The 14,511-nt window shown below is 45.1% G+C and overlaps 1 protein-coding gene across 1 annotated transcript in view; it reads right to left on the bottom strand.

Annotated features, from left to right (window-relative positions):
- Positions 1-14,441, bottom strand: part of SERINC2 (serine incorporator 2) — a 31,541-nt gene extending 17,100 nt beyond the window's left edge. Inside the window, exons 1-3 of the mRNA XM_083627547.1 lie at positions 14,269-14,441; positions 3,270-3,431; positions 1,760-1,947 (exon numbers count right to left, since the gene is read on the bottom strand). Of these exons, the coding sequence (XP_083483673.1) occupies positions 1,760-1,947; positions 3,270-3,431; positions 14,269-14,307 (389 nt within the window). The 5' untranslated portion in view covers positions 14,308-14,441. The remainder of the gene's footprint in view (positions 1-1,759; positions 1,948-3,269; positions 3,432-14,268) is intronic.
- Positions 14,442-14,511: the final 70 nt, after the last annotated feature.

The following is a 14,511-nucleotide window of genomic DNA, read 5'->3' as shown; positions in this document are numbered from 1 at the left end:
CCATGCTGGCTCTTCCTGCGCTCCCCCATTGGAAAACAGAGTTGCTATTTCCAACCAGAAGACAGTAGTCACACCACTCACGATAAGTTGCAGTTGGGAAATATTTAAACATCAGCTGTTGCAGCCTCGGCAATCTTGCTTTAGAAGCCCTAAGAACATTAGAACTCAAAAATTATCCAGAAAAGTTTGAACTTTGTGGGGCGCAGGCAGAGAAACCCTTGTCAAAAGGTAGGGTGCTTTATTTTGAGTGAGGATTTTAAAGCAGGGTTTATTTATATCTTCCTTGGTCCTATTTCAGGAAAGGTATGAAGGCATTTAATATTGGCTAATGCAGAGTTACGTAAGTCTTGGCCTACAGGCTCTGCGTCTGAAGCAGTGCTGCTCTATGATGTATGCAAAGCAGGAAGGAGGAACTAGAACAGCTTTTCCCAACCTTGTGCCTGGCAAATGACGCTGGACTTCAACTCCCATCTGACTCAGCCAGATTGGCCAATGCTCAGGGATGATGGGAGTAGGAGTTCAACAACAGCTGGAGGCCATCAGGCTGGAGTGAAGGCTTAACTAAAAGTTTTTAAGAGTTGGGGGGGCATGTGATGCACAGCAACCTTGCTGAAGGTAACACTGAGGTCCAGCACCGAGGGCCTTCTGGCAGTTCCCTCACTGCGAGAAGCCAACTTACAGGGAACCAGGGCCTTCTCGGTAGTGGCGCCCTCCCTGTGGAACGCCCTCCCACCAGATGTCAAAGAAAACAACAACTACCAGACTTTTAGAAGACATCTGAAGGCAAGCCCTGTTTAGGGAAGCTTTTAATGTTTGATGTATTACAGTATTTTAATATTTTTTTGGAAGCTGCCCAGAGTTGTTGTTGTTGTTGTTGTTGTTGTTGTTGTTGTTGTTGTTGTTGTTGTTATTATTATTATTATTATTATCACATCTGGGTCTGTTCCGTGAGATGGTCGAGAAGTCACCTGCAAAATCTTGCAGCTGTACCATCCTACCTAGAAGTACTCAATGGGACTTAGTTCTGAGTACAGATGAATAAAATCTGCCTGGTGAGTTTCATAGAAGAAAGGCAATTTTTAAAAAAATGGCCCAATGCCCATGGAAAGAAGCTGGGTCAAACTATTCTCATCTGTCATGACCCTCCAAAAATAATAATAATAATGCTAACAATACACAAGTGAAACTGACCTGCTGGTTTTGAACAAACGAAGGTCAACTTCAGAAGACAAAAGCCCTGCCTTTATTTGTTTAATAGATCGGTATCCAGCTTTTTTTAAGGGACGCGGGTGGCGCTGCGGTCTAAACCACAGAGCCTAGGGCTTGCCAATCAGAAGGTAGGTGGTTCGAATCCCCGCAATGAGGGGTGAGCTCCCATTACTCAGTCCCTGCTCCTGCCAACCTAGCAGTTCAAAAGCACGTCAAAGTGCAAGTAGATAAATAGGTACCGCTCCGGCGGGAAGGTAAACGGCATTTCCGTGCGCTGCTCTGGTTCACCAGAAGCGGCTTAGTCATGCTGGCCACATGACCCGGAAGCTGTACACTGGCTCCCTCAGCCTGTAAAGCAAGATGAGTGCCACAATCCCAGTCGTCCGCGACTGAACCTAACAGTCACGGGTCCCTTTACCTTTTTATCTAGCTTTTTGACTAGAGTTCTCAAAGGAGACTGGCAACATACATTTCACTGCTCCATTTAGAATAAATGGCTTTGGCTTTGGCTTTTGGACATTCCCACCATAGTTGCAAATATGTTCCTCACCCATTCTGTATTGAGGCTCTCGGGTCCTTGCTGCTCCTCACGCAGATCATTATCAAGGCAAACAGGAAGAAGAAGGCAGCTGTGGCAAAGCACATGCGGTATACCGATTTGTGACCCAGGAAGGACTTGCAGGCGACTTTGCCGTGGACACCTAAAACTGTATTGCCTTCATCACAGAACCCAGGAATCTGGTAAAAGGTAAACATAAATAATAGGTTTAATCTTGGTACATGCCTAGCAGAACTGCCGCCTTGCAGCAGGAGTACCTGTTTGCCTCCACTTATGCTCTGCTTGTATATTTGGAAATAAAATTATTTATTTTCCCAAAACACTCTACATTTCCAGAACACCCTTTCATCAGAAGGAAACTAAACCACTTAATGTCAGTCTTGGTTCAGTACTTCTAAATCAGGCACAGAGAACCTGTGGCCCTCTAGAAGTTGCCAGACTACAATTCCCATCATGCCAACCATTTTCTGAGCTTCTGCCAAGGCTGGCCCTACTACTACTAGGCAGAGTGAGAGCAGCAGAATCTTGGGATTGAAGCAGAAGTCCCCCCCCCCATTCCCTTTGAACCCCCTAAACTACTCTGCTGTCTCCCATTGCCAGCTCAGTTGGATTCCATGTGTGGAAAGGGCGGGTGCCATTTTTGTCCTTGGCCTCAGGCAACAAAAAATGTCTAGAGCCCTGGCTGGGTCTGATGTGCTGTTGTTGTTGCTGCTGCTGCTGTTATTGTTGCTGTGTATTTTGTGTTCTTGTTCTATATTTTGTTGTTGTAAACTGCCCTGTGACCTTTGGATGAAGAGCAGTATACAAAATGTTGTTGTTGTTGTTTAGTCGTTTAGTCGTGTCCGACTCTTTGTGACCCCATGGACCAGAGCACGCCAGGCACTTCTGTCCTCCACTGCCTCCCGCAGTTTCATCAAACTCATGCTGGTAGCTTCAAGAACACCATCCAACCATCTCATCCTCTGTCGTCTCCTTCTCCTTGTGCCCTCCATCTTTCCCAACATCAGGGTCTTTTCCAGGGAGTCTTCTCTTCTCATGAGGTGGCCAAAGTATTGGACCCTCAGTTCAGGATCTGTCCTTCCAGTGAGCACTCAGGGCTGATTTCCTTCAGAATGGATAGGTTTGATCTTCTTGCAGTCCATGGGACTCTCAAGAGTCTCCTCCAGCAATACAAAATAATAATAATAATAATAATAATAATAATAATAATAATAATAATAATGATGATGATGATGATAATGGCTTCTTATAAAAGAATGAGTGCAAAGATCCTGGCCCTAACAGACCATCTTGGCTGTGAGTCCTGTAATACCTGCTCCCTGCTTTGCTGGACTTTTCCCACCTGGCCTGGGAAGACAGGACCCTGACTTACTCCAGCTACCAAAGCCTTGAGCGTGGTTTTAACTGTGGAAAGGCAGCATGCAAATAAAACGAGAGATGTAGTTTAGCAACATTTGGAGGGGCCGCAAGTTAGCCACCCCGATGAAACACGGTTGCTTACCTTGTAGAGTTCTGCTTCTACTCCGGGGATGATCATGATAATAGACACCAACGTTCCCAGGAACAGGAACAAGGTGAAGCTCAGGCGTGTGATGGTGGAGTTCTTTGTTGAGGGGCAACAGCCACACAAGAGGCAAGGAGCAGAACCACAAAGACATGACACCTGCCAGTGAAAGAACAGCAATGAATATTCACAACAGGGCAAAGATTTATTGTTTATTATTACATTTATACCCCACTTTTTCCTCCAAGGAACTCAAGGCGGCATACATGGTTCTCTTCCTCCCCATTTTTATCCTCACAACAACCCTGTGAGGTAGGTTGGGCTTGAGAGACTGTGACTGCCCCAAGGTAACCCAGCAAATTTCATGGCTGAGTTGAGACTCCCCCACACTGATTCTTTTTCTTTCTTTCTTTCTTTCTCTCTTTCTTTCTCTCTTTCTCTCTCTCTCTCTCTCTCTCTCTCTCTCTCTCTCTCTCACACACACACACACACACACACACACACGAACAAACTGGAGGGTGCCAGAAACATTGAGACAGGAGGCACATAGACCATGGCTGTTGTTGGGAAAGAGGTTATATCTAGTGAGTAACTTCAGATTACTGGTCAGTCAGCTTCAGGTTTCAGAGCAAGATTGTATCTCAGGATACAATGGAAACGTTTGTGACTTGAGAGGGAAAGCAGGTCACTTTTTAGCTTTCCTTTCTTTGTCCTTTTGCTCCTTTGGGACATTTATTGTGTGCCTGTAACTGTTCCTAGACCAAAATGTTCTCTTTTTTTCCCTTTATGAACTACATTTTTTTTCTTTTTAAGTCAACTTCTAATGTCGTTTCATTAAAAACTTTATGGTCTCCCTTAGGTAAAGGTAAAGGTACCCCTGCCCGTACGGGCCAGTCGTGTCCAACTCTAGGGTTGTGCGCCCATCTCACTTAAGAGGCCGGGGGCCAGCGCTGTCCAGAGACACTTCCGGGTCACGTGGCCAGCGTGACAAAGCTGCTCTGGCGAGCCTGCACCAGCACAGCACACAGAAACGCCGTTTACCTTCCCGCTATAAAGCGGTACCTATTTATCTACTTGCACTTAAGGGTGCTTTCGAACTGCTAGGTGGGCAGGAGCTGGGACCGAAAGACGGGAGCTCACCCCGCCGCGGGGATTCGAACCGCTGACCTTCTGATTGGCAAGTCCTAGGCACTGAGGTTTTACCCACAGCGCCACCTGCGTCCCTATGGTCTCCCTTAGTCCACATCAAAAACGCCAAGTCCTACACTATCTTGAGGCGTTCTAGAGGTGACACAAAGGGAGTTTTAGGCCGATAGGTGGAAGGTGGCCTTGTAGAAAAATAAAATCACCTGGCGGTGATCTAAAGGCAAGAGTGGGCGAACAGAAGGGGACATCCAGTGCAGCCAGGAACTCACTTCCCCACATGACACAGGACCCAGGGAATCTGGGGTGCCATAACAACCAGAGTGAGGGGGAAACAAGATGGCAGATCATTGGTTTCTCTTCCAAAACCCCACCCCTGATAGTTAGTAGCATTTGCAGCCTCTGACACAGGACAGGAGGGTATCAGGTTGGCCACCCCTGATGTAGAGATTGTTAAGACTGTTGAGGCTACAATCTGTCCACTCATTCTTTTATGAGAAGCTGTATTCATAGATTTCCTAATAGTGCTCTTACATTCATGGTGTTTGGAGTTAGTTAGTTAGTTAGTTAGTTATTTGGTAGTTAGTTAGTTTTACAGAGTGTGGAAGTAAGTACAGTGGTACCTCGGGTTAAGTACTTAATTCGTTCCGGAAGTCTGTACTTAACCTGAAACTGTTCTTAACCTGAAGCACTTTAGCTAATGGGGCCTCCTGCTGCTGCCACGCCGCCAGAGCACGATTTCTGTTCTCATCCTGGAGCAAAGTTCTTAACCTGAAGCACTATTTCTGGGTTAGCGGAGTCTGTAACCTGAAGCGTATGTAACCCAAGGTACCACTGTAATGGCTTATAACATCGGGTAATATATTTTCCAGCATGGATCTCAGCTCCTTATCTAGGACATTCTGTATAGCAGCTTTCACCCACCTGGTGCTCTCCAGATGTTTTAAATTACAACTCCCATCAGCCCCAACCAGCACTGTTGATTTCTGGGCACTGGCAAAATCAGGTGTCAACTCCAGGGATGCTGTAGGTATGTATTTTTACATCTGCATGCTGTACACATGTGTGTGATTTTTACAACCTTTGGGGTTTTCTGCTTGTGCGTTTTCCCCCTTCCCCAACAAGGCTGCACAACCATCAAATATGGTGTACTAAGGAGAATATGGCATAGCAGTGCCAGATTCCCCCATCTGGCTTATATGCCACTATTATTGCTCCATAAATATATCAAGTTAAATAGTAACTTCCAAAAGATAAGCCATGCAAAACTCCAGTAGTTTTCCACACTGAGTGATCAAGACAGCCAAATTTCCTTCTAAACATGAAAGCAGTGCTCGGAAAAGGACCCTTTTCCTATTATTTCTGGAAAACCTGACCACTTAAATGTGCATACACAATACACCATTCAATGCCAACACCACCAGACAATGCATCTTCCAATTTTACAAAATGTATTTTCCAATATTAAGATTAAAATGTAAACTACAAAATCAGTTACTCTGAATTCTTAGCACTCATTTATTAGTAACCCATAATCTGATCCAAGTTTTGGGGATTTTTCTTCTGGAAACATTCAAAACCAATCAAATGGTTTCTAATGGTTCTTTGTGTGTCCCCCTTCTTCTGTATGGGTGTCCTTTGACCAAAGCTTTCCAAACTATGTGTCGCGACATGTTAGTATATCAGCTGCAGTGTGTAGGTGTGTCGCACCAACATTCCCTGCGCTCCTCCCAGGGCTGCAAAGGAGTTAGTTTAACCTCTAGTTTACAAGCAAAACTGAATTACTGTGTCGCGAAATGATGTAAAACTGAATTACTGTGTCACGAAATGATGCATGCCTAAAAAGTGTGTCAACAACATGAAAAGTTTGGAAAGCTCTGCTTTTGACTGTGCTACTGCCATTATCAAAACTGCTCTGAATATTGTTGAGTTATTGCTTAAAGCAGGGGTCAGCAAACTTTTTCAGCAGAGGGCCGGTCCACTGTCCCTCAGACCTTGTGGGGGGCCGGACTATATTTTTTGGGGGGGGGAAATATGAACGAATTCCTATGCCCCACAAATAACCCAGAGATGCATTTTAAATAAAAGGACACATTCTTCTCATGTAAATTGAGCTGATTCCTGGACCGTCTGCGGGCTGGATTGAGAAGGCTATTGGGCCTGATCTGGCCCCCAGGCCTTAGTTTGCCTACCCGTGGCTTAAAGCCAATGTTGTTAGCCACCTGGACCACACTGCAGAAAAGTGGGGGCATTGATGCTTTTTAATAAAGAAATATTAGAACTTAATAATAATGAGGATTTGAAGTTCACGATGTTGTCATAGGTGGAAGGCAGCTTTCAACTGCAAAGCAGTCATTGCAAAACATTGCCCCGGTTCTATTAACTATTACCCAATCCCAAATGACACATGACAATCCAACATCATGAAAGTTAGACCATTTGTCAGAGTCCGTCCACCCACCTTTTCCTGGGTCGGGTGCTTCCTCAAACACACACACATCATTATTTTCTATTTTCTCTCAAAAACAGCTGGTGCATTCTTGCAAATAGATATTTAATAGTGCAGAAATATAGGGGGCATATGAGGAAAATATACAAGGGACACACCCTCCTTTGTTCAGGAGTTTCAGTGTCTCAGCATAGTTGCTCATTACAGAAACTTCACAGGTTGCTCCACATTTTCAAGCTATTCTGTCATGCATTGCATGACTAAGTCCATGATGCTGTGTAGGTACACAATTACTAAAGAGAAAGCCCCACAGCACCCAGTGGCCCTTCTGAGTAGGCACACGCAGCTGTCCTCAAATATAATACTGTCACAAAAGTGCAGTGCCTGCCTCTCTCTCTGCCAAGCAGTGGCAAGAGTGCATGGGGTCACAGGCACACACACAGGGTCTGTGTCTGTTTGGAGAATGGAAGACACTGCAGAGACTGCTGTGCTTTAAGAAATACGGTTTATTCACCTATTTACACCTTCAGTCTGCATGGAGGGGGTCCAGATCTTATGCCATAGTCATTCCAAGAGGCAGCAGCATAAGCTGCCGGCAGCCAGTCCACTCCAAAGATGGATCTCACCCTCACTTCCTCCTCCTGTCTCCCAGAAAATCTTGCTTCCAAACTCCCTTTTCCTGTCCTCTCAAGCATATACCCCATCACCCTGGTAATATCTCACCCGCCCCCAAAGGATTCCTCTTCTCTACAGCCCATCATTGTTCCCTTAATGGTCCTAGCTTGGCCATGCTAGGTTTGCATAAACCAGCCTAGGAATTTCCTGAATTCCCTGTCTGGCACAGTTCTGCGCTTTAATCCATGTCCCAATTAATCAAAATCCTAACGTTTATTCATTTCACCTACATCTATTACACCACACACACATAGACTTGAAAGTACTACCAATATGTGCCTCCTTACCGGAAAGTGAATTCCAGCAGGAACTTTGTCTATGAAAAGGCTCTGGGTTCAGTTCCAGGCAGTTCCAGGGCAGGGTAGGGAGGGACCCCTATTCTGGACCCTTGAAGAACTGCAACCCATCAGGCTACACCAGCTGTCCCCAACCTGGTGCCCTCCAAATGCTGTTGGACTCCAATGCCAATCAGCCCCAGCTAGGATGCCCAGCAGTCAGGGATGACGAGAGCTGGAGTTCAACAACATCTGGAGAGCAACATGCTGGGCGACCTAATCAAGCTGGATGGAATGATGGCCTGGCTTGCTATAAAGGCAGTTTCTGCTACTCCTACAAGTAAAGATTCAAATAGGCCTTCTCCCAAGTAGCTATAGAATGCAGCCTCAAACATTTTACTTAGAAGTTGCTGCATTCACACAGATAATCTGAACTGGCCAAATATCAGATAGATAGCCACTTGAGATAGGAAGGCCATATTGGGGGGGGGGGGAATGACAACAATTAGTTACACACCACGTTTCATTGGGTTCAATATTTTGGCCTATTTAAACTAACCATTTTTTTCCTCTGGTTTTATCTGTTTGTTTGCTTGTTTCCAATTTGGCTGCTGAATAACACTGGTTCGTTGCTATTCTTCTGCATAAACTGGTCCTATTTAAGTTTTTCACCAAATCAATCAATTCCCTTATCAGCCAAGATTAATTCTGTACAAGGACAGGACAATCATTCAGAAGCAAGGAGCACACTTTGTTTACAGACAAGGCATGTGTATGTCCTAGCGGGCATCAAGAAATGAGGCATACTCTGCTACCCCAAATTGTTAGCAGAAAACTTTTTAACCCTGTTCTGAAGATCTGCTTGCTGGGGAGCTGTTAGATCCATTGTTTAGCTGTTTTTTAAAAAAAGATTGTAAAATGGCAAAAGTTTGCAAACTAATCGGACGAAACTTTTTTTCTTCATGTTGGAACTATGACTATATATTACTGCAGTGTGGGAGAATCTGAGAAGTTTCTTCAAACTTGCGACCAAGGGGAAATGAAGAACAGCTGCTGCCTGTGTTAGGTTCTGAGGGACTTTAATCTTTCCCAGAAAGCCTGTTGATTTTGATTTCAGACAATGAGGGGGCAAAAGCACAGGGAGGTGAACCGAAGTGGCAGCGAAGGCGATACAAGGTGGAAGAAAGTGAGCAGACCAAAGGGGAATGTGAGAGGGAGGCAGAAAGGCAACACCAGCAGGTGAGAAGAAAGAAAGGGTTGAAATGTTTGAGGCGGTAAGGAGAAGGTGGGAAAAGGCATGAGAAGAGAGAAAGAGGCAACATACCGGTAGCTGTTGGCAGAAAGGATTGTGGGAAAAAGTGAGAAAGTGGCAGCAGAGAGAGTGTAGAGCAGACAGAAGGTGAAAGGCGAGAGGAGAAAAATCAAAGGCAAGAGAGGTGATGGAGGACAAAAAGCGAAAGAAGGTAGGAGGGGGGGAAGGCAGTTGCTGGTGACACAGAAAGAACAGAGGCTGTGAAAGTTGTGGAAAGGGTTAGATGAGGCAGTCCAAGTTGTTTTGCCACTGCAGGCAACACTCCCCACCACCCCAGAGCAGATCTGGGGGCTCCCCCCATGCAGTCATGCCCACACTGCACCAGCCCCACCCCTGAGGCTACACCCTCACCTGTGGCTGCAGCTATGTTGCCACCCTGGAATAATGGTGAGGGTGCAGTGGTGAGGACAAGGGTGCTGTGGCAGCAGCAGAAGTGGCATGGGCAAAGCCGCCACAGGGCTAGCAGCAGCACCATGGTAGGGGCAGGATGGGTGTTGGACCTGCCTCCCAAGGCAAATGGCTCCGCCTTGCGACGTAAAGGATTCCATGCTATCAAAACACAAGCACCAGTGGTGATGCTGACTTCCCCTCTTCCTCAACAGCAACCACAAGCTTCGTTGGAGAGAAGAAGCAAAAAACCCACCGAGAATCAAAAGAGGACGCAGCTACTAAAAGGGCTCAACAATACAGGAAACACTGGTTCATTTGTATTGGGGGAGTGGGAATAGTATGCTGGCATGTGATAGGTGGTGAAATGCCGTCACGCAGTAAATCAAAAGTGAAGATATGGAAGTGGGCTCCAAGTTCCTGGTTGGGAGTTTCAGGTGGGTCTTAGGTCTAGATGAGCTGAAGACCACTAGTGTGCACCAACTGGCAGTAGATCTCCAGGATTTCCGACAGTTTTTTTTCTGCCAGAACCATAGCTGTCAACTTACAGATTTGAAAATAAGGGACCAGCAGCCTCGAAAATAAGGGATCAGCAGCCAAAATAAGGGATTTTGCGAGCACAGGTAAGTTCAACTTCTGAGCCCCTCCGAGCCAAAGGCAGAAAGCCCAGCCAGCAGCCAAACAAAGCCTCAAGCAGTGGTTCCCACAGCGCAGCAACCCGGCAAAGGGGCTGCAGCAAGGAAAACCACCGTCACCTCTCCGCTGGGAAGCGCTGAGCAAAGGCGGGTCCCCAGGCAATGCAGCCAATTTGATCGGCACAAGGCATGCAAGCTCCACCCCCCAGTCGTTCTTAGACTCCTTACTGGGTGAGCAACGCATCCAAGCAACAGAGTTGGAGCCTCCCTCCTCCCTGGCCGGCAGGGAGGGAGGGAGAGGAGCTGCTTCCTTTGAAACCCTGGAAATTTAAGGGACATCATCAATAAGGGACAGCAGTGGGACACAGCGCTAGGATAAAGGACTTTCCCGCCAAATAAGGGACAGTTGACAGCTATGGCCAGAACCAGCTGCAGATGTTGGGGATTGAACCTGGGACCTTCTGCATGCAAAGCATATGCTCTACCACTAAGCTACTATTGTCCTTCCCCACTTGCAACATCCTTAATCTATATCCAGCCCACCACATCATGTTTTTCATTGCCGTTCCCTGCTTTGGGAACACTTTTTATCAAAAGGATGCTTGGAAATTTCTCCCCCAAAAAAGAGAAAATAAAAATTACAGGTACCACTAAAGAGATGGATTTTCTACATTTTTTATTCTAGATTGTGGGTAAATTTAAGCATGCAACAAACTTGGTTGGCTTCAAAGGAAAATTTCTGTGGCCACCAGGCTAATCTTCCTCAACATGTAATCAGCATCAATCACAAGCTTGTTTCTGAAGCTACAAAAGTTGCTGTTTGTTAATGAAAAATTAAATGATAATAGCAGCAGTAGCCATTGTGTACATGGGGCCTAACAGAGTGGCATGGGCAACATAGAAAAAACTCCGCTCCCTAAGAACTTACAACCTAGGACACATAAGCCAGCCTCTACTGCATGTATACATGCACCCAAAGAACTACAAAAATGCAATAGGTTTCACACTGCAATTACTGTCACTACCAATAAAATCTGATCCATGTAGTTCCAAGGACCACCAGTAGTTGATGAGCTTCATTCAGGTGGTCCATATCAAGTGCATGGATTTGTGGCAGAATACAGGAGACTGCAACATCCATCACACAATCCATCGTATAAATTTTGCATTGTATTTTTATTGCTGCTTTCATTTCTTGTATTGCACTTCATTGTATTGCAATTCAGACTGTAATACACAACACATAAGAAATAAAAGCAACAATAAATATCCATTTTTTAAAAAATCATACAGCATTTAACACAGGGAATTAAGTGGTCTGCCAAGACCCTCAGCAATTTCCAAGTGGGCCATGGAGAAGAAAGAATGAGAACTACCTGTTCTGATTTTAACAAGATCAGATTCCTGGCAACAGTAAAATTTCTTCAGTTCGGGAAGAACGTCAACTTTTTTTGAGTGACTTGTGAGTTAAATGCTTCTCAAATACTGATGCTAAAAGCACAATCCTGTATATGTCTACTCAAAAGTAGGTGCACTGAATTCAATTAGGCATAACTCCACATAAGTAGGGAGGCATTGTTGTTCTTGGTTGTTGTTCTTGGTTGTTACTATGTTATGTATTTTTGTGTTTTTATATTGTAAACCACCCTTGATCCTCAGACGAAGAGTACACAATTTTAATTAATTAATTAATTATAATAATAATAATAATAATAATAATAATAATAATGTATAGAATTGCAGTCCAAATGTGCAAACACACACAAGCAACCCTGTCTAATTGCTATATTATGCATTATTGCTCCCTCCCAGCAACACCCCCGGTTTTACCTTCCTGGGCGTGGGTGGGTCAAAACAAAACAGCAACATTGCAGGCAGCTGTGTGTGCACACAGAAACTGCATTACCAGAGATCAATTATTACATAAATGTTGTTCCTGGAGGAGGAAGCTATCCATCCTTGGAGAGTGCAAGATGCAAAACCTTTCACATGCACCAATCTTTCAGACTTGCATTTAAACCCCTAACTGCAACAAGGGAGCAAAAAGATTTTTAATTATCATCCATGTCATTATTCTCCTCCTCTCTTTAGAGTGCAGGTGGAGGACCTACAGCCTTCCAAATGTTGGCGGACTCCATCTGCCATCAGCCCAAGACAGGAGAAGGGCTACATCTCTAGAGCAAAGAAGCTGCCCAGGTTCCAGAAGGTCCCAGGTTCAATTTCCCCAGCATCTCTTAGTACACTTTGGAACATCTCTCTGCCTGAAACCCTGGACAGTCTCTGCCAGTCAGTGTAGCCAATACTAAGCTAGATGGTTTGACTCGGTGTAAGGTGCTTGCTATGTCCCAATGGCCAAAGATAATGGGAGTTCTAGTCCAGAAAGCACACAGAGGGACAGCTTTCGATGGACCTGATGCAGAAAGATCCCAAAATGGTTTAAGGTGGATCTCAGCTCTTAAAGCTTGAAGACTTTACTTCAAAATCCACACCACTCATATGGATAAAGGAAACATTATTTGTTTGTTTGATTGTATGTTTGTTTACTTGTATGTATGTCTGTTTTCTCATAAATGTATTTTAATTTTTTTTTAAAAAAAGGAAACAAACAACTTCCTTTCAATCTGATCGCATGTTCTCTTTCTGCACATTTATTTTACAGCATTGACAACATGCCACCCCATAACATAATGCCGCTTACAGAAAATAATTCTAAGAACAAATTCATATACGCAACAACACAGAGAACCATAACATCAAAAGCAACATAAGTGTCTGTCTGTCTTCTTTTTTAAAAAAGCAAACACAAGAATAAGAAAGACAGGAAACTGGTGGTATGGACTACGGATGTGCAACTACTCGCAGTAGTCAAGCCACAACTTGTGTGTGGTTCTTCAGCTATCAGGTGAGGAACATAAGGAGACCATTGGATCCTGCCAGTGACCCATCAAGTCCAGCATCCTGTTCTCAACCAGATGCCTATGGGAAACCTCCAATCAGGATTTGAAAACAAGACCACTCTCCCCTCCTGTGGTTTTAGTATTCAGAAGTATTACTGCCTTCAACTGTGAAGGCAGAGCATAGACATTGTGGCTAGCAACCATCAATAATAGCCTTCTCCACAAATTTGTCCAGTCCTCTTTGAATGCCATCTAGGTTGGTAGCCATTGCTGCCTTCAGGGTCGCTGGAAGAAATTAAACTTCGTGCCACAATCCTAACCCCCATTTACCCGGCAGTAAGACTCACTGAATTCAACAGGACTTCTGTCCGAGGAAACATGCTTAGGAGTGGCTGTGATCCTCTCACTGCTTGCTCTTGAGCAAGCCCCACTGAATTCTAGAGTTTACTCCCAGCCAGAGAGGCATATGTTTATTTCTGATGCCTGCTAAAAACATGATAGTTTAGACCAGCTTGCGCAGATGCTTAGAAAGTTGGGGCAATTTTAATCTCTTTTAGCATTTTAACTTTTGTGAGCTTTTAAGTGCAACTGTACATTTTTCCTCGATTCCCTTGTTTTACTTGTTCGTAAACCGCTTTGGGGGTTTTCTTTTCTTTCTTTTCCCAACCAAACGGTGCACAATTTTTATGAAATAAACGAACAGGATTGCATTGCTTGAGTATGCCCAGGATTTCAAAAGACCTGCCGGTCCTTTGAGCAAACGCTTTCCAAGAGGAAGTAAAGACAGGAGCGTGATCGTCAGTCTGTAAACGGCAGAGTTTATGATTCTCATCAGAATAATAAATAGAATGACAAGAAATATATACTATAAAATCCACAATTTGGGGAGTGGGGACGGAAGAGGCAGGCAATGCGTAAAAGGGAGAGCGATTCTTTTTTAAAAAGGCGAACAAAGAAAGGCTTGCCCAGTTGAGACGCTGAACAAAATGGGACTTGTGTCTCCGAAGAAAAGCAGAGCTGGGCTGTCAACCCCCAATCCGGCTGCGGCTCAGCCCTTATTCCACTAAAAGCAGCCATCGAAGCAGAAATAAGAGGCGAAGGCACGCCTGACCCAACCCAAGAGCCCAGAGAACGATTAGTTCCGCCACCCCACCCCTCTAAGAATTTTCTTCTTCTTCTTCTTATAAATCTATATATTTAAAGAAGTTGCAAAAGGCACTCACGCAGCTCAGCAAAGAGCAGACCCCGAGACACGCTCCCATGACGCCGCTGGCCCCCGAAACGCAACTCCGTCCGGCTCAGATCCCAACAAAGTTGCCTCCTCGGCTCGACCTCCCCGCACTACCTGCCGAAGCCGCTCGGGGTTCCTCGGCACGTTCCGGCTCTTGCCCACCTCTTCGGCTCTTTCCGCCCACGCTCGGGAACGCCTGGCCGTAGCCGCGCCCCCTCCCTCCCTCCCTCTTGAG

This window comes from Podarcis filfolensis, assembly GCF_964270895.1.
Source record: "Podarcis filfolensis genome assembly, chromosome: 8".
Taxonomy (NCBI): Eukaryota; Metazoa; Chordata; class Lepidosauria; order Squamata; family Lacertidae; genus Podarcis; species Podarcis filfolensis.
This window is presented reverse-complemented; position numbering and strand designations above follow the sequence as displayed.